Below are 21842 nucleotides of genomic sequence, written 5' to 3'. Positions count from 1 at the left end.
GAAGCTATAGTAGACGGTTATGTACAGTACCAAGTGTTCACCAGTGACAGGTGATGGTAATCATCGGCACATGCGCGTCTCACATGGATTCCTAACTTGTTCCAGGAAGAATACCTACATACGAGCTAGACATTATTTTCTTTTATTCTTATTGTTTTCGAGAGTGAAGTCTTCCTTAATTCAGATTTTGTTGGTGACTTAACTATACACGGAAACGCAAGCATCCAAGTTCTTTTTCTTGAAAAGGTTTAATAAATAGGCAAACTATGATGGTCATAGTCTATAAGTGTGGATGAGACTGTTAGTCAAGTTATTTACATAATGGAATAAACTAATACTGTTAATTTGTGGACTGTATCACCTCTTCGGCCCACTATATAAGAAAAAAAATGTCCCGAAGGTAAGCTCTCAAAATCTTCTTCAGTTTAAAGCCATACAACTCTATTATCTTTGCTAGAAGTAAGTTACACATTGCAGAAGTAAGTTTCTTTTATATATGAACCGTGTTGATAAATATAATTCGACATTTATGCAATGGATATGATTTAGCATAGTAGAAGCATTTGTTTGCATACGTTGCCATGGACACCGTTTTACCATCATGTTAACAATGAGAGAGAGAGAGAGAGAGAGAGAGAGAGAGAGAGAGAGAGAGAGAGAGAGAGAGAGAGAGAGAGATTGTTAACCAATGAATAGTAAAAAATACACAACAATGTGTTGAGTTTACATTTTACTCTTTTATTTATTTAAAATCTGTATTAAAAAAAATGCAGGACATAATTACCTAACTATTTTGTTCACACATTGTTGATATGTTTCTGTATTTTGATCTTTAACTCTAATAGATAGTGCATTTGCCTGAAAAAACCTTCACAATAAAAGGCTACACGAAAAAAGGGGGAAAGAGAAAGTAACAAGAATTGACATCAAATATTAATAACAATGAGTATAATTAAATACATATGTTTGCAATGAAATTAAAAAATGATACAAAACAATTAAATGTATACCTAAGAGGGGATACTTTCAGGCAACTAAAATTAGAATCAAAACTGAAGATGTACAGACTATGAAACAGCTTAAGGTTTTGTAATATTGGAGTATTTACCAACCTAAAACATTGACGAAAACGCTGAAATTAGTTTAGAAAATTACAACAGTAAATAATTGTTAGTCATCTTTCATATAGGATATTTTGTTCTTCAATTCTTATTACATTACAGCTTTGAGTTACAAAGTCACTCTTGTTCCTTTCGATGTTTTTGTTATACACCCGCTACTTTTGAGCTTCATTTGTTTTGTGACACTTATTTTTAGCCTACCACTGAATTCTTATTTACCCCACAATGAAATGCCTTCACAAACTAATCACTTCCTTGCTGACATTTGTGTCTCCATATATCTGTTTATCACTGGCCGCCATCACCTCCTTGTAAATTCTCATAAACAACTTCCCCTCTATCAAACACTTCCGAAATAGTTTATCTGTCTCAGCAGCTTCTCCTCTCTCACCATATATATATATATATATATATATATATATATATATATATATATATATATATATATATATATATATATATATATATATATTGCATATATAAGCTCTTGTGAAGTAATCGTTCTCTTAGGCAAATTTCGCTAATTGTTAAAACACTTGTGGCATCAATAATTTCAAGAAAATTTCCTAGACCTCTGTATCTCTTCTTCTCTTCAGGGTTAGAGTTCTGAATGAAAAGGCGGAATTTTTTATTGTGCTTGTCCATTGATTTACCTTTGGCAGACAGTTTTTTTATGGTTTTCGTCTAGGCATCCCAACTAAGATATCATTACTGTTATATGATGTTAGTGCATAAACTAGAAAATCCACCAAGACTCATTACTTCACAAATGCCACCCCCAACTTATAGATTGGCCAAGATACTAGATAACATCTTGATGCCTTGCACACCTGCAGGTTGTTTATTAAAGTCCTCTGTAGAATTCGACATCCTTCAAGCCAGAGAACGCAATGGCAATATAGCATTTCTAGATGTAGAAAACCTGTTCTGCGACGTCCCAGTTCAAGAGGACATTCAAATCATCCTAGCCAATGTCTACAGATCTGGCAAGATCATCTTATTCCCAAGATGCTAGAAGGGAATTCTTTCGCATTGTAGGAGTGACAAATGATCCCCACTTGGAGGTCTCTTTGCCAACATATACATGGCTGCTATGGAAGATAGAACATTTAAGAGTCACAAGAAGCCTGAAGTCTACGTCAGATAAGCGGATATCTTCTCCATCACAATTAGAAGGTCAAAGGAGCTTGTCCGTGCTTTAAATGGCAATTTGGTCCTAAACTTCAAAATTGAAGTTAGTAATTAAAGTCTCTTCCATTTTTTACGTCCTTTTTGAGAAACAACAAACCTTGTATGACACACTAGTTCTCACGTAATCTAATGTACTAATGTTAGCCGCGGTACATGGGGGGGGGGGGTGTTCCCAGACTCATTCAAGAGGTCCATCATTGGTGTTTAGTTTAGGAGGGAATTCTTCCAAAGTAATAGTTGGAATACATGATGAATGGAGAAGTATTCAAGTACTCAAGATAAAGACGACTGGCGAAATCTAACCGAGGCCATTTGCGTCAATAGGCGTAGGAGGAGACAATGATGATGAATAGTTGGAAAGCTGTCCATGAAGAATTGTCAACAAACAATGGATATCCCAACAACACCATAGAGAAATTGATAGGGATCGAAATTAATAAATTTTGCACATAGGCCCAGGGCTCGAACAAGAACAAAGAAAAAAAATATCTCTCACAATATGGACTATTGGACAGCCTACAGTCAAGAAGTAGATATATTTAGAATAATCACCAACTATGGATTAAAACCAAAGGCACCATTTGAAAACGTACTGCTAAGAGTCTACAGAAAGCCCTACGTAGTAGCTGGCCTCGAGATGAGGAAACAGCTGTGCGTTGTGCCCTGTCCCAGAGTACCCAAGGAGACTAAGACCAATACAGTTTACAAATTAGAATACTGGGAAATTGAGTGGAAGCCTCTCAATATATGCTACATTGGCCACAAGACAAGGAACCTCTCGGGAAGACTTCAAGCTCAGCAAATTAATGTGACTAAATATCAGCATTCGTTGATACACATAAGAAACTTCCATTGAATCAGACTATCAGGGACACATAAGTTGTCTGCAAGGAGAGTGACTATGGGAGGAGTCTGGTTTATGCTATAGCACTGTACATCAAAATGCCACAGCCTGTATTAAATGTCCAAGATTCCCCAGACTACGTTCTCCCCTACAGCAAGAGAATTGCGTAGCATATCTACAGAGCATATCCCAAAGCCTTACAAACTGGTGTTATGGAATGAAGATTCGTATACAATTCAAAGTATTTGAAACAGACTGGAATATCGACACTTTCTTGAAGATCTAGTAGTTTTATTAGTGTTTTCCTGAATCTTTGAGGAAAATATCCTCAAAATTTCCACATTTGTTGTTTTTAGATGTTTCTAGACCACTACATAAAATCGTTTGTATAAATGAACCGCTAACATATAGGGATAATTGTTTATTTGTAGGGATGCCCGACAAAACTATTAGTTATTGGCTGAAAGAGTTGTCGGCAAAATTTTTTATATATGGAGCAGTACAGATAACAAATTTCATTTTCCTCTTCAAAACTTTATTCCCAATGACAAGATACATAAAACTAGAAAAGTAGTTTTACAATAAATGATACCATGCAAGTGATCTGGCCATATATATATATATATATATATATATATATATATATATATATATATATATATATATATATATATATATATATATATATATATATATGTATATATATATATACATATATATATATATATATATATATATATATATATATATATATATTATATATATGTATATATATATATATATATATATATATATATATATATATATATATATATATATATATACTGTATATATATATATTTGTGTGTGTGTGTGTATAATGATTATGTGTAAGGTTACGCCTCTGCATGTAAAAAGGACTTCAAAACAAGAACCGAGTTCACCTGAAACAATATAAACACTTTAAGGTATTCAATGTTAATCCAGCATCAGATCTGCATTTTCAGAGCAAGCGCAAGCAGCGTTCACCCGTCCGTCAGGTCTGGAAGCGCCCAAGTCAGTGCCAGTGCTCGTGTTGGGAGCGGTGCCAGCGTACACAGCAGCAACTTCAGCGGTTTGAGTGTATGGGATATAGCGGTGGCAGAGGATAGGAAGAAAAGGTTAGATCCACATAACAAGCAAGAAACGGATAAAGCTCCCAGAGAGGCGACATTGCTTATTGCTGGTACTAGATCTGCGGTGAGTTATCCTTTTCGATTCCTTCCATTCTTTTTTTATTATTCATGATCATTTTATTTTTATTTGTTTCAATTCGTTCAGCTATGAAAAAGAAACTTATTCGGAAACCTGAAAATTAGTTTAAGTTAGGGTAAATTATAATCCGATAAATTTAGTCTTTTAGTTTGATTAGAATAAGTATAATAGGTATGTGCAGCATTCCACTGCCGTTCTGTCCTATGATATTTTAAAGAAAATTATCATGAACAATGGACTATTTTCTTAGTTATTCTTTATCTAATCGTCTTAGCCGTGTTCAACTTTGGTTAAATCAACAAAATCCAATCAAACGCAAACTTCATCTAATAAGCCTACCACCCAGCTCTGGAATTCCTTTTCAGTTTCCCTTTCCTTTCAAAGTCCAACTTCTGCATTCAAACCCTCACCATTTTCTTCCTGCCTCTATTTTTATCAGTCACGATGAATAATCTTCAACTTAATTTCTTTCAGGGAAAAACAACGTTACTGCAGAGATTCCTAGACCGAGAGGAACCACCCCGAAATACCCTTGCTCTTGAGTACACCTACGGAAGGAAGTCAGGCAAAACTTTGGTAGGCATAAGTTCTGTTTTAAAGATTTAACTTAAGGACTGAAAATGGGAATAGGATACTGATATGTTCTCTTGTGATATACAATTTGTGGAAATGTCTCACACGTGGTTCCTTCTTTTTATTGACAAGCTCTGGAATTCCATTCCTGCTTCTGTAGTTCATATTCTATAAATTTTCTCCGTTGAAATCAAGTTTATTTCTTCCTTCGTGAATAAGACCAAAATAACATAAAGTATCCATTCAAAATTGGCTTTCGACCGGTCTGTAAAATGAACAAAACGACGAATCACTTCACCCAAGATATTCACCCAGAGTTTTTTTTTTTTTTTTTTATCAGGTGAAAGATGTCTGTCACCTTTGGGAGCTTGGAGGGGGAGCTTTGTTTACCTCGCTGCTTGCAGCTCCTCTCACTTCGAGGGTCATCCCAAACCTCACGGTGATCGTCATGTTGGATCTCTCCAAACCTGAAACCATCTGGACAGATCTTGAAGCGATCGTTTCGCAATTGAAGGTTTGTTCTCCTCTGGAATTGACATTAACCTTATCCTTTATTATTTTGATAACTATTATCGATGTAATCATAAAAAAAGACTGATCAGCATACGAAGATTTCTTGGTGATGGAGACAATCAAGGTCTAGAAGATTCTAGATCTTGACTTCTAGACCTTGATTTGAAGGGATAACGATGGAGAAATGTACATTAAGCCTCAAGAGCTGATAGAAAATACCGCTCTTACAGAACAATAGAGTCATTTTGATTAATTTCATCCTGTTCCGTTTCATGTCAACTTTTTCCTAGTGTGGAAATGTGAAACATGAGCAAAAGATATATACCATATATAAGATACAATAATCAATTATTCATTTTAAAGTGATAAATGTATATTAATGCCATCTCTCACACACCCATTGCATATGCATAAATAAACATAAAGGCTACACGTGTATGGCAAACATACCACTAACACTCATAATTTCCATACATTTATATATACAGTCAAAAATACCTTTTGCTATCGTATTCGCTCTGCCTCGGGATCCATAGACCCGAGGGGAAATTCAAATCATGATAGATACTTCTGCTCAGGCAAGGATTCGAACCTTTGCTGTCGAGTCGAAATAAACATGACAGCGACTGTTTAGATCAATAGGGCATCAAAAGACCAAATTTTATTGAGATTTTGCTGTACATATTCCTGTCGAATTCAGGTTTTGTGTTTGGAGCTGAAATCAACTCATTTCTGCCATGATAACTGATTAACAAGTTTTTAACACAAACATGCCTATATATACACCCATCATATATATATATATATATATATATATATATATATATATATATATATATAGTTATATATATATAATGTATATATACATACATATATATATATATATATATATATATATATACATATATATACATATACAGTATATATGTGTGTATATATATACATATGTATATTTATATATATATATATATGTATATATATATATATATATATATATATATATATATATATATATATATATATATATATACATATATATATTTATATATATATATACATATATATATTTATATATATATATATATATATATATATATATATATATATATATATAAATTTTTATATATATATATATATTATATATAAATATATACATTTATAATATATGTATATATATAAATATACATAAAGTACATATATATATACATACATACATATATATATATATATATATATATATATATATATATATATATATATATATATATATATATATATATATACATACATATATACATATATATATATATATATATATATATATATATATATATATATATATATATATATATACATATATATATATATATATATATATATATATATATATATATATATATATATATATATATATATATATATATATAGCAATCTCCATTTTTCAGGCTGAGATAATGGCTGTTGCAAAGAAACAACCTGGGCTGCAAGAACAACTGGCTACAGTTGCCTGGAAGAGAATAGGCGAAGACCATCAGGTAAATATAGCTTTAAACATAAGCACAGTATAATTCCATTTAACGCACCTACACTCCCCACTTCCTCCCGTGACGCCCATATTCTTCATTACTATTATTACTTGCTAGGCTACAACCCTGGTTGGAAAAGCAGGGTGCTATAAGCCCAAGGGCTCCAACAGGGACAATAGCCTAGTGAGGAAAGGAAATGAGAAAAAACCACAAGAGAAGTTTAAGAACAATAATAACATTAAAATAAATCTTTCATATATAAACTATAAAATCTTAAAAATAACAAGAGGAAGAGAAACAAGATAGAATAGTGTACCCAAGTGTGCCCTCAAGCAAGATATCTCTATCCCAAGGCAGTGGAAGACCATGGTACAGAGACTATGGCACTACCCAAGACTAGAGAACAATGGTTTGATTTTGGAGTGTCCTTTTCCTAGAAGAGCTGATTACCATAGCTAAAGATTCTCTTCTACCCTTACCAAGAGGAAAGTAGCCACTAAACAATTACAGTGCAGTAGTTAACCACTTGAGAATAAAGAATTGTTTGGTAATTTCAGTGTTGTTAAGTGTATGAGGAAAGAGGAGAATGTATAAAGAATAGGCCAGATAATTCTGTGTATGTGTCGGCAAAGATGAAATGAGCCGTAGCCAGAGAGAGGGATCCAATGTAGTACTGTCAGGCCAATCAAATGACTCAATAACTCTCTAGCGGTAGTATCTCAAAGAGTGGCTGGTGCCCTGGCTAACCTACTACATAGACAATGTAAACAGACTATTTCTAAATGAAGATCACGATGGGAAAGGTAACCTAAAGGCCACTAACCCCGGGTCAGAAGTGACTGACCCTGGGGAAAAGGAAAATGGGAATGAAAAAGAAATAGAAAAAAGAAGTCCCAGCACTTCAAAGTTGAGGAATGAATGGAAAGATTATGGTTGTGCCTAATGCTAAGTATTTAAGGCTCCTTGAAACGGAAAGTGCGAAAATGCAGATGGATATTTCAAGTTACAGTAACTGAATCATGAAATGTTATTCCCGGGGCATGGTGGATCTGACGACACGGGGTAAAAAATTTCTCAGAAAAATAGCTAGCTACATCTAGCTTTAGCAAGAGAGGGAAGAGATAACAAAATGGAGGAGTCCGATAGGATAATGAAATAGATAAACGCAGATTTTGAAAATGTACTTTTGAAAAGCTTAAGATAGCAAAATGAAGCATGAATTAAGGACCTGCTGTTACCCAGTATTGTACTTTCTTCAGATACTGTAAAATAGTAGAGTGTAATTAACAATGAAAACTGATAAATAGATTTGTGTGTGTTGAGGGGGGGGGGGGTTGGTAGGCCTACTATAGAAGGCCACAAAATAGGTGCAGCGAGGCGACCCACTGACACAGCAGTGACACCACTGCCTATACTGTATTCCGTGCGAGGTGAAGGCCTACTGACGTACAGGTCGGTCTCAATGAAACATTGTTTGGTGGAGATAAAGCGAGACTTGCTAATTCATTATCTTTGGAATTCCCTAACAGATAACGATAACATTAAAGCGATTCTCGTCGGATTTTGAGCAACGCATGAATACAATAAGGGCCTTATGTAAATTTACGCGAAAGATGCTATATCTGCACCAGGGTTGAGAGAGAGAGAGAGAGAGAGAGAGAGAGAGAGAGAGAGAGAGAGAGAGAGAGAGAGAGAGAGAGAGAGAGAGAGAGAGAGAGAATGGTAGGCTACACCTGCTTGAAAAGATTAGAATGCACGGTCTTGTGAAACATCACACACGCTTGGTAACTTTTCAAGGTTTACGGAGGAAACCTACAAAACGCTCAAATAACAACAAAATCTTCCCTTATATTGTCTACCGTCTATATTTCAGTATTCATCTGCGTCTAATGTCTTTCATAGAATAAGTACCACAGCCTACAGCCAAGATTAGACGTTTGAACGACATGTCATTAAAATACGGAAGGAATAAGATATATTAAGAAAACAGCCTTAATACAAGTTTATTACGAAATATGATGAAATGAACAGACATTGTTACAGAAAAAAAAAAAAAAAAAAAAACTGGAGGAAAGAATTGTCGTGAAGTATGCATTAGATACAAACGATACCAAACTTCCTAGTAAAATCTAAGAAGTTTCGAGTGCGGGCCGTAAACATGGGGTCAATGTTTCACGATGAAATTTTATGTTTGCAGAATATATTAGTGGAGCAGGTTATGACAAATTTTGCTTCAAATCGTGCACTTTGTGATATAAACATGAAACTTTGCACGACTGTTGCTGATAGATCACTTTTTCAGAAAAAAAGCTAACCACGAAAAAAAATCAATATGGCGGCCATTTTTCAATGTTTTGTGGTTTTGCTAAAAAAAACATAATTCAAATTATGAAATGAACATGAACTTTGGTAATAATGTTCAGTGTAGGTCATGTTATTAGCTCAAAGTGCTATCCCCAAAAAAATTTCAATATGGCGGCCATTTTTACCAGATAGTCACCAAAAAATCCCCCGTTAGAGGTCTTGTTCTGGTTTGTACAAAGTACATAAGATGAATTCAATAAAACTTTTTTTTTTATTCTTTACCATAATAATACTGAACTACATGCAGGAAAACAGAATAATGGCCCAATTGGCGTGATGAAAAGCCTATTTTTCACAATGAATAATCTTATGAAACCCTTACATTCCAATGCTTTTTTTTGGGGGGGGGGGGATTCCATCTCTTTCCTAAGCCCCAAGAGCTGTTACTTGGTGATTGATCCTTCCATCAAATAGTCCCAAATGAATTGGTCACGTGATTTCCAGCATGCTCAGAGGCCTTTCAAAGAAAAACAAGTGAAGAAAAAAAAAATAGTGCTAATGCTTAACAGTGAAAATACCTTGGTCAAATCTATGACATTAACAAAAATATCCATTGCTGAGATTTATCTTTTATCCCTGAACTACTATCCCCCCTCTACTAGCACCCAATTACATAGTTTTCGGTATGCAGTGCCCCTACCATAAAAATGGTTTGCCAGCTCTGATTTGTGAATTGATATGCACCACTGTCCAAAGTGAAGCTTGGTAGAACATTTGAATTTGGATTACTTTGCTATCGCCAGCATGACTAGGCCCAAAGTTCAGTCACTGTTCCTTGCTTAAAAATCTGACAAGGGCAACTGCATAGTGGATTACACCCTATCCAACCTTCAAGCAATTGCATTGTCCACCACCACATTTGACCTTGCATCCACACTTCATCAGTTCATGCCAGCTTTTAGAAATAGGGTCTAATGCAGTCAAGACAACTTTCTATTTGTCACCATCTTTGATCCACCCCAAACTTGGAAGGACATGGATGTTCTGGCTGATGTATGATAGACTGCCCCCAGATATGACCTGCTTGGAAGGCAGTACCCTTGGCATATTCCTTGAGTACCCCTTGCATTGGTGGGATTAACTCGTATGGCCTCTGCTTTCTGGTGAAAAGGTCTAACCTAGCATCATCTACTGCAGTAGCTCACTTGATCAGTCATACATGAGAACGATGAATCTTTCTAAAACTCGTAGATTTGACTCCTCAACTTCAGATGCACAATCACTGAGATTCGGAAATGTAAATGAGGCTTCATTGCATACATTCCATGTCAGCCATGCTGTCTTTTTACCTTTGTTATTGAATCCTGATACTACATCATACCCAGAAAATGCATGAAAGAACACCATGCCTTTGTTTTTTTTCCTGGTCCCAAAGAAGATGAAAGCTCATGGATAGGAATCCATTGAGTGTGCTGTGCCCTGCAAAACATGACCCAGATTTTTCCATGCCAAATGCAGTCAGGGATGCCATAATGCTGATGGCTATGACTACAATGTCTGCGTCATTGGCTTCAATCAAGAGAGACTTGAATTCATCCCTTGCTGCATGTCACGCATGTACAAACATCTTCGTGTCTGCCTCTTCATGTGGACAAGGGACCAATTCTTCCAGGTTAGCATCAGGGTGGCTGGAACTTGTTACTATGACTTGATTTGTTGTAGTCATTTCACTGAATTCATCAGCAAGGGAATTGAACAGATCTGTTTTGTTGTCACTGTCTCTCAGAAAGCTTTTCCAATTGGTTGGTGTTTTGCTCTTTGCCGTAGCTCTCCTCCTGATAGCCTTTCCATGGTTTGATCGTGCTTCAGACTTCAGACTAGACTGCTGGTAGACAGAAAAAATATTGGTCCTCTTGTAATTACTATTGTAGTATTCCACCTTTGGTAGAATGTTCTTCTTGGTGTATTCTTTAAATATCTTTGGTATTTTGGTGTGACTGTATTCACCAGGCAAGAACCATTCACAATGAGTGTATCAGTTTCTGGAAGCTCTACCTTGATTTGCAGGACTTTAACAAGATCTGACTTACTAGTGACGTATAGTTTGCCCTGTTTGCTGAGCGATGAAGGGAAAGATTGGTTCTTATGTTTGAAAAACTCGGCTAAATCACATCCTCTGGATTGGCAGGATATGAAAAGGTGAGAGAAAAGTTTCTGACTTCTCGATTGGATCTTCCCTAGTTTTGAAAAAGTCCTTATTGTTCCGTTTGATTGGCTGATAGAAAGGCTGACTGTCAGTCTTCAGTTTTTCCACGGATGTTAGAAATTGTTCCCTTCCTCTCTCCAGTGCTGGTGAAGGATCAGCAATATCCTTCGTGACAAGTGAGAGTAAATCCTTAGATTCTTCCGCAAATGGATTCCCCATTTTCTCTATTACGCTTGTAAGCCGCTGGATCTTTTCAAAGAACATTATTGCTAAATTTGAGGTTCCTATCACAATATACACTGTGGCTTTCTAAGAAATCCACAAAATGAGTACACGTCAGGGGCCATCTTGAAAAATGACCGCCATAATGAATTTTCTGGAGGGTAAGTACTTTTAATTGGTAACATGACCTAAACAAAACATTATTGCCAATTTTCATGTTTATATAACAATTTGCTCTGTGTGTTATTAACAAAAACATAAAATGAGGATGCGTCTGGTGGCCATCTTGAAAAATGGCCACCAAATTGAATTTTTTTCGTGGCTAGCACTTTTTTTCTGAAAAAGTGACCTATAAGCAACAATCATGCCAAATTTCATGCTTATATCATGAATTGCATGATGGTTTGCTTAACATGCTCTACTAATGATACTGTTGGCATTATGAGGATGAATCAATAGAAAGATAGCTCCGACAAACACCTTAACAGGGCCTTGCATCCCGATAAACGTTCATAAAATAATTGCGTTTATGGTAGGCTAGTACAGTGGTAACGTGTTTGCCAAGCATTGGTATGGCAGCAGATAGATCCCAGCCCTGGGCCGTGAGTTTAAGCTGTTTACTGGGGAGGCCACTGCTATGGATGGACACCACATTGGCGGTTGGGCTTGCCTGGCTAACGTTTTGGTGAGCATCTATTCTGATGAAACTGTAACCGAGACCAGACACCTTTAAACTTTAACTATTTTGCTACTTACAATAACAAACCTTCTGATTTGTGGGACCTGATCATTAGGTAGATTCATGTTTATTTCGCTTGACTCAGAAATGTGAGCCCACTATGAATAGGCCTAAAGTACAACAACAACAACAACTAATAATAATAATAATAATAATAATAATAATAATAATAATAATAATAATAAATGATAAAATTTCTAAGGCACTTATTTTACTCCAATTGACTGTTCAATGATGCCCGAAACTGTAATAGACCTAGCACTTCCTCCAGCAAAATGCTTCATGCACCAGATGTCAAGTACTTGCGTGAAGGCAGACTATCTTCTCGAAGTCGTTGTAACGTGGATAAGCAAAAGCATGAAAGAGATATGTCAATTTTCTTTGAGATTTTGGTGATTTTATTTCTAATATAAAAGTTACTTGTATACACAGAAAATCCATAAATTGAAATTAAATGAATTTTAACCGACAGCATCAATTATTACAAGAGCGTAAAATGGGAAGATATGAGTACACTTGCACAAAGCCAAGTCTTAGGCCATAAGAAGCATAATCATACAGTCGTGCTTAGGAATACTAATGTTCATTTTCTCAATTGACTGAACTCTTTTCCCATCAGAGTCATGCAGACAACCATATGTTTGAAAGTGTCTTGTCAACAATTTATTAGTTTTTTTTTTTTTTTTTACACTGCCTCTATAAGAGACACCCAAATTCATATCAATAACAAATCAAAACAAGATAAAGTCTGACGCGACTAATCTCAAACGGTGCCTAAAATCTCCAGCCAGTATATTTTTTTACTATGACCTCAACTTGGGAAACTCGGGCATTACTTTGAAGCAACTTAATAATAGTTATCTTATTCGTTAAAAAAAGGTCCAGATTAAGTTACGGGCAAAATTGGAAATACATTTAAAAATTAATTTACAATGAACATCATTTTGTAAATAAAATACTGTGAACGAAATCCGTTTTTCTCTGATCCAGGACAAAGAATCGATTACGCCCTTCCTCGTCCCTCTTGTTATCATCGGGGGAAAATATGACATTTTTCAAGACATGGAACCCGAGAACAAAAAGGTCATCTGTCGGGCGCTTAGGTAAGTGTGTTGGTGCAATGCTGCTAGATCTGCTCATTTCTTGTTATTTCAGTTTACTCATTATGTGATGTTTATTATCTTTTATAAAATGCACATTCTAATATCTCGAGATGTTGATTTTTACCTATACATCTTGATTATTTAGTTGAAAGATTTGTAAAAAATATTTTGATTATGGTTACTGTAGGCTAATCATTATAATAAAACTATTTACTTGATCAAGGTTTGCAGCTCACAGTTGGGGGGCCTCTCTGCAGTACTTCTCTGCCCGTGATGCTGGCCTTGTTAAAAAAGCCAAAGAACTTTTGAGTCATTATGCTTTTGGAAGCGTAGAGAGGTAAGTTTGATCATTTGATGAAAATTACAAAATACACAATTTTGAAGATTCTCTATTTTTCATTTACAGTAGAATATGCATTTTTGTTGTTGCTAATCATTTCATAATAATCTTAAATGTCCATTCAGCATGCAATTGATGTCAGAATACTTGATACTTCAGAATGCAAAGTGGCAGTAATATTAATTTTCTTAAATATGAAAATTATTGCATAGTACAGTTGCAAACAATATGAACAAGAATTCACAACCAAATATGGGACTGACCATTGAGCAAATACGTTAGTTAAAGCATATTCTTTCGTACTGTAATATCTTGTTATCCATTCTTTCTCTCTCTTTGTTTACATTCATATGAGAGAGAGAGAGAGAGAGAGAGAGAGAGAGAGAGAGAGAGAGAGAGAGAGAGAGAGAGAGAGAGAGAGAGAGAGAGAGTTGTGAGTTTTATAAACCTACAGTCTTCGTTAATTTTTAGATCATCTAGATATTTGCTCAATGAAAAACTTTCGAAAGTAAATAAACAACTGTTCCATATCGTTTCTCCTTACCTCACAGCAAAAACTTGGCACAAGATTACAATAAGCCTCTCCTGATTCCTGCTGGCAGTGATAACTTTAGTACAATCAATGGGAACGTTGATGATTCACAAGCGATGACATACGATACATGGAAGCACACGTTCACTGCAAAATTCCCACAAAAGAATGAGAAGAAGTCCGCACTGCCAGAGGACCCCGGACGTGATCCTAGCTATGCTGAAGCTGATGTAGATAACTTAAGGGCACAAAAAGATGAGGTAAGGGATTATTTGAAATCCATCAAATTGTTTCTGTTTAGTTACTTCTTTGACTCTAGGGCAGTTCTGTAACTTGACTTCTAAAGGATGGCCAATATGTGTTTTACATGAAAATGACGAAAAATATTCATACTTTATCTATTACACATTTTACAAATCACATTTCCGAAAGCTCATGTTAGGTTAATTTCATTTAGCTTGTATCACCAAGATGGATGAACTGTAAGTGAAATTTTAGATTCATAGAGGTAGCTTTAGGCTGGCAATTCCAAACAAAATAATGTCCAGTAATCTAGATAGATGTTGATCCTTTTCTGGCATTGATATGAATTATTATACTGCTGGCTTAATCCTATCGACATTGTTGCTAAGTTAATGAAATGTTCTTAAATTAATGTAATTCTTAACACTGAGATACGGGTGCATCCCACAACTGATGTTTCTCTCCACATGTGAATACAGTATATCTTACACCACATACAGAATACTGCATAAATATCTCCTCTAAATAGAATCCACCCTTTTCTTTCACCGACATTTATCTTGCAAACCTGACTCCCATAAAGGAGGGTTGTCTATACAATCCTTCCATACACTCTTACCTTATCTCCCACAGACAATTTAGGTTTCTTTCCAGTCTCTTGCACACGTTACTTCACCTATTCTGTGCTTATACTTTCTTGTCTTATCACCATTTATCCCATTTGCTCCCGAATACAGTACTTATAAGAATAAACCACTTCCATTCTTCCACCACTCTGATTGTCATACCACGATTTTGCTCCTATGTAGACTCTTTTTTTTCTGATCTCTTGAATCTTTCCAACCACAAAAATGTTGGACAGCTATAGAAACACAACGCGTTTTTGTATCAAAACAACGTTCACAGCAAACTAAACATTCCTGCTCATTAATCCCTTTCTCAGCATTTACTTGCCTGCCGAAAAACTTTTCAACTTCGCTAAAGTTCTTGTACACTTCTCTCCTCTAATTTCAATTAATGGTCATCTTTTATGCTCTCACTTAATTCTTAACTACCCAGCCCTTCCTTCTGAAAGACTGCACCTGTTATTCTCCTCTATCATGTCATTGCACTTTAGATTATTTTGGGGTTTCCTTTGATAATTCTAAAAATTTCCTCCTCCCACCACTCACCTTTCTCATTTCCTTTTCCTACATTCAAATACTCATTGACACTCCCTGCTGTTCTCGTGGCCCCTATTAATACATACATGTACACTCACACACACTATTCTATCTTGTTTTTTTTTTTTTTTTTTTTTTTTTTTTTTTTTTTTTTAAGGTTTTTATAGTTTATATATGAAAGATCTATTATAATACTGTTAGTGTTCTTAAAATATTTAATTCTAATTGTTCATCACGTCTCCGGTAGTTTATTTACTTCCTTTCCTCAATGGGATATTGTTCCATGTTGGAGCCCTTGGGCTTATAGCATCTTGGATTTCCTACTAAGATTGTAGCTTAGCTGGTAATAACAATATAGAAGGTTATTCTGCACTTGATGATGCCTTGATCTAAAAGTTGTAAAACTGAGTTTATGTTGGGTGGCAGACATTCAACATATACTTTGATTCTCCATAATGATGCCTTGGGACAGTATGGGATCACTGTTGATCAAAAGCAGTGCATTGAAAGGCAAACCTTCATTCTCCAGGTACACTTTTACTTTATATACAAAGCATTCATCCAACCATATCTTGAACAGTACAGAAGTGACCCAAGATATGGCACTGCGTTGCCCAAAAATCAGAAGCGTTAGTTTGTTTTATCCTTCAAGACTCACATGTCCTCAGAGGGATAAACAACACTTGGCATGATAATATAACCCCTACATTGCTACTAAGAACTAAGGCCATGCCTTGATCACAAACGGCTATAGTCGCCGCAGAGATTCCTGGTGAAATAGGCCCCACCCCCTGATGACATCATAGCCAATCATGACTCCCGTGTTAGCAGCTTGAAATTTGTAAGGGGATGTACTGAGACCACTGTTAACGTGGGGGACAACGTGATTGGCTGAGATGTCATCAGGGAGTGGGGCTTATTTCACCCGGAATCTTTGTGGCGACTATAGGCATTAAAAAAACGGCTTATTGCATATAAAGACTTAGCTGGGATCATATTTTCATTGCTTAACTACCTCTTCATTTTGCTGAATACTTGCCCGTTGTCTCTTTGTCCACGGTTCAAGATTCTCCCATAATTTTGATATCTTTTAAATTGTCTCCGCATAAATTTACCGACTCATCCCTTACTTGCAGCAAATAGATTTATTTGTTTGCCAGGACCTAGATTCATACAGCTAAAAAATCTTAAAGCTTTTTGCCATAACACGGGAGTCAATCAGTTTTCTTCTCTTATTCATGCCCTCTATCCATAAATTTAAGTCTAACCTGTCTTCACTAATATTTTGTTGCATAGCATCCCTAACCTTAGCAGTGGAAGAGGCTGTGATGGTGCTTGATTAAATTCTCTTTTTCCTCTTGAATATCTCCTGAAATATGGACTCATTCTTCCCAAAATTGTGGTCAACTTTAGTAAAATCCTTCTTCTTATTCTCAATCAAACAAATTAAACCGAGAATTTTCACCTCTACCAGCGACAAACATGCTGAACCCTTTTAGCTATTGGGCCGACTTTCACTTCCCTTGAAAAGCGCTTGAGTCCAAGGTTTCGAAGTAGTACATGATCTTATGGTAAACTTCTTTTGTTAAATGTAACACATAATGCTATCACACACACTTAGAATACAAGCAGCAAATGACTGAAGACAGTACTAGGCAGAGCATGGGTATCTCGATGCTAGGCAAAGCAGATGGTACAGTATGCACATACATCGCTTCACAAACTCGAATGGGTGTTTAGCACAAGTGGATGGCATGTACTTTGAAATGTTTGCCAAGCAATTCTCAGCCACCTATAAGTGAATTTCTCCTGTATACATTGTATGACGGTATCTACTGGTCATGAGTGAACAGTTAAATCGGCAGATAAGGACACATGATGATCATCATCCATCATTACTATTTCACTGCAGAACAAAGGCCTCAGACATGTCCTTCCATTCAGTTCTGTTTATGGTCTTTCTATGCCAGTCCACACAAACTTTCTAGTTTGTCAATCCATCATCTCTGCCTTCCACTGTTTCTTTTGCAATCTCTAGGGACCAATTATGTTATTCTTAATGTCCATCTATTATCTGTCATTCTCATTTTACTGTATGTCCTGTCCATGTCCATTTCTTTTTCTTACATGCTGTTAGAATATCCTCTAGTCTGCTCTCGTATCCATGTTTCTTGTTTTGTGACTAAGTGGTATTCCCATCATTATTATTTCCATAACACTTTGAGTTGTAACTAGCTTACATTCTAAAGCTTGAGTAAGGCTCCACATTTATGATGCATAAGTTAATATTAGTAGGAAGGATCATCTGATTGAATACTTTTCATTTTAGAGAAAGTGGAATTTTACTTTTCATAATCTCATTTTGTTTACCAAAAACTCAAGCCCACGCTTATCCTTCTTTTAATTTTTGTTTTGTGTCCTAGGGAAACACTTATTGTCTGTCCTAAGTGTGCATATTCATTATCAATCTCTAGAAGTTTGTCCATAACACTCATTTATTGTCTATCTGCATATTTATTGAAAATTATCTTAGTTTTACTTATTTTCATTTTCCGTTCTATATTTTTGCTTTCTCTATTTAAACCTTCTATCATCTTTTATAATTCCTCCCAGGATTCACTAAACACAACTACAGTATCTAATCTACAAATCGCAACTTTTTGGGGGGATTTTCCATTAACATTGATGCCTACATTTTCACAATCTAAATTCTTAAAAACTTCTAGGCGCACTGTGAATAATTTAGGAGAGATGAGGTCTCCCAGTGTAACTCCTTCCTCAATCGGAATTTTCTTTCTATCTTTATGTAGTTTTAAGATTGATGTACTTCCTGTATAGACATCTTCAAGTGTTCTAACATAAGGTTCATCTATTTCTTGTCTTTGGAGGGCTTTCATTACTGCTGATATTTTGACAGAATCAAAAGCTTTACTCTATAAATGCCATACATAGTAGTTTGTCATATTCTGCTAATTTTTCCATTAACTGGTTAATTATATGGATATGGTGATTTGTTGAATAACCGTTTCTAAATCCTGTCTGCTCTCTTGGTTGATTAAAGTCTAGCTGTCTTTGTATTTGGCCTAACATGATCTCTGTAAATATTCAAAGAGTAAACTTATTGGGCGGTAATTTTTCAGGTCTTTTGTGTCTCCCTTTTTGTGAATTAGTATAAAGATTTCTAGGCTGTAGTAAAGTTCAGCCAGTTTTACTACTATGAAATCTCCTCCATTTATTATCAAATCAATTGATAGGCCATCTTCTGGTGCTTTGCTTCTTTTCATGCCTTTTAATGCTTTCTTTACTTCTCCTACTGTTACATTTGGTACTGAATCAGGTGTTTCATTTTTTTTTTCTATCGGTAAAGTTATTTCTTATTATTGTATAGCATTGTATAGAAATCCTATGCAATTTTTATCACTCCTTCTCTATTGTTGATAACATTTCCATTTTCATCATTTAAAGCAACATCTATTGGCGTCCTGTTCCAAGTCTTCTTTTCATTAATTTGATGCTTCTTCTTTTCTCTACTGTTTCCTCAATTTTGATCTGATTGTGATTATAGATTGTTTATTGTTTTGGGTGGCTCTGCTAATTCTATTTCACCTCTCTTGGATTTTACCCTCATTTCTATTTTTTCTTAAGTATTTGGTTTTTTTCTGATAGTTTTCCTTGATCTTGCTTAGAAACTTTTCCACCTATCTCTTGTGCTGATTACAATACAAATTTAGTTAATTTACTGTTCATTTCTACTTTTTTTCCATTTCATCATGCAGCTGGAAGTACTTTTTTATATTGTAAACTAATATTATTATTATTATGATTATTATTATTATTGGCTGAGCTACAACCCTAGTTGGAAAAGTAGGATGTTATAAGCCCAAGCCAGAGATGATAGGAAACAGGGAAATAAATAAACTACAAGAAAAGTAATGAACAATTAAAATAAAATATTTTAGGAACAGTAACACTAAAATATACATTTCATATGTAGACTATAAAACTAAAAGTAAGGGGAATATGAATAAGTTAGAGTAATGTGCCTTAGTGTACCCTCAAATAAGAGAACTCTAAACCAAGACAACGGAAGACCATTGTAAAAAGGCTATAGCACTACCGAAGACTACAGAACATTGGCTTGATTTTGGAGTGTCCTTCTCCTAGAGAGCTGCTTACCATAGGGTAGTGATGGCCTGTTAGTAACGTCCTTGCCTGGCGATCACCAGACTGGGTTTCGAGTTCCGCTCAAACATGTTAGTTCCTTTGGTTGCTGCAGCCTCACCATCATTGAGATCTAAGGAATGGGGGTTTGGGAGAGCCTACAGGGCTATCTGTTGAGTCATCAGCAACCATTACCTAGCCCTCCTTGGTCCTAGTTTGGGTGGAGAGTGGGCTTGGGGGCTGATCATATGTATATATGGTCGATCTGTAGGGGATTGTCCTGCTTGACAGAGGAATGTCACTGTCCCTTGCCTCTGCCATTCATGAGCAGCTTTTAAACCTTTAAAGAGTTTCTTCTACACTTGCCAAGAGGAAAGTAGCCACTGAACAATTTTAATGCAGTAGTTAACCCCTTGAACAAAGAAAAATTGTTTGGTAATGTCAAGTGTTGTCAGGAGAATGACGACAGAGAAGAATGTGGAAAGAATAAGCCAGACTATTTTGTGTATGAGTAGGCAAAGGAAAAATGAGCCATAAACAGAGATATGGATCATTGTAGTATTGTCTGGCCAGTCAAAGGATCCAATAACTCTAGCGGTTGTATATCAACGGGTGGCTGGTGCCCAGGCCAACCTACTACCTACATATATATATTTATGTGTATATATATATATATATATATATATATATATATATATATATATATATATATATATATGTAAATTATAAAACATGATAACTTGGTCTCTCACCATCCGTTGAGTAGGGGGAGAGAGAGTAGTCATACCCTGGTGAAAGGTGGTACCCAGAGAGGTAGACTCAGAGACTATAATCTCCCACAAATTACCGAAACTGTCGTGTTGTAGTTAGGAAAGGAGAAAGGTGGAGTGTGTGGGAAGATTTGAATCTGTTAGTGTGCGTGTGTGTATATATCTATCTTAATATTTAGCCATCATTTTTGACGAGTCACATATACTAGGATATATATATATATATATATATATATATATATATATATATATATATATATATATATATATATATATACACACATTATATATGGTATGGATGGTTTGAGGGCTGAGATGTTAAAGGAAGGAGGTGTGACTGTATTGGACTGGTCAGTGATATTTTTAATATATGTTTTTTGTTGTCAACGTTGCCAGTAGACTGGGTGTGTGCGTGTATTGTTCCACTGTACAAAGGTAAGGGAGATGTACATGTTTATTGTAATTCTAAGGATATTAGTTTGTTGAGTGTGGCTGGGAAAGTGTATGGTAGATTGTTAACTAATAGGATTAATGATAAAACAGAGGATGCAATCTTTGAAGTACAGGGTGGTTTTAGAAGAGGTAGGGATGTATGGATAAGAATTTTATAGTTAGGCAGATATGCGAGAAACATTTAGTATAAGTAAGGTGAATTTTGCATTTAGGGAATTCTAGAAAGCTTATGATAAAGTTGATAGGGACGCAATGTGGAGTGTAATGAGGCTATATGGAATTAGTGGAGGATTGTTACAAGCAGTGAACAGTTTATGCATAGGCAGTAAAGCGTGTTAGGATAGGGAATCAAGTGACTAAGTGATTTCCAGCAAGAGTGGAGTTAAGACAGGGATGTGTGATGTCCCCATGGTTGTTCAATGTGTTTGTTGATGGACCTGTAAGAGAGGTGAATGGTCGATTGCTTGGTGGAGTATTAAAACATAGATTAGAGTGATCATGAGTGGGAGATGAAACAGTTGCTGTTTGCCGATGATACTGTATTAGTTGCAGAATCGGAGTAGAAGATGTGTCGATTAGTGACAGAAGTTGGAAGGGTATATGAA

At 35.5% G+C, this 21842-nt stretch overlaps 1 protein-coding gene across 1 annotated transcript in view; it reads left to right on the top strand.

Annotated features, from left to right (window-relative positions):
• The first annotated feature begins 109 nt into the window (after nucleotides 1-109).
• Nucleotides 110-21842, top strand: part of LOC137645963 (cytoplasmic dynein 2 light intermediate chain 1) — a 76698-nt gene continuing 54965 nt past the window's right edge. Inside the window, exons 1-8 of the mRNA XM_068379040.1 lie at nucleotides 110-400; nucleotides 4143-4374; nucleotides 4864-4965; nucleotides 5303-5476; nucleotides 6921-7010; nucleotides 13463-13575; nucleotides 13799-13912; nucleotides 14467-14707. Of these exons, the coding sequence (XP_068235141.1) occupies nucleotides 390-400; nucleotides 4143-4374; nucleotides 4864-4965; nucleotides 5303-5476; nucleotides 6921-7010; nucleotides 13463-13575; nucleotides 13799-13912; nucleotides 14467-14707 (1077 nt within the window). The 5' untranslated portion in view covers nucleotides 110-389. The remainder of the gene's footprint in view (nucleotides 401-4142; nucleotides 4375-4863; nucleotides 4966-5302; nucleotides 5477-6920; nucleotides 7011-13462; nucleotides 13576-13798; nucleotides 13913-14466; nucleotides 14708-21842) is intronic.

The sequence above is a fragment of the Palaemon carinicauda genome, chromosome 8, assembly GCF_036898095.1.
Source record: "Palaemon carinicauda isolate YSFRI2023 chromosome 8, ASM3689809v2, whole genome shotgun sequence".
NCBI classification, from domain to species: domain Eukaryota; kingdom Metazoa; phylum Arthropoda; class Malacostraca; order Decapoda; family Palaemonidae; genus Palaemon; species Palaemon carinicauda.
The sequence above is the reverse complement of the archived record's forward strand: the minus strand, read 5'-3'. Positions and strand labels throughout refer to the sequence as shown.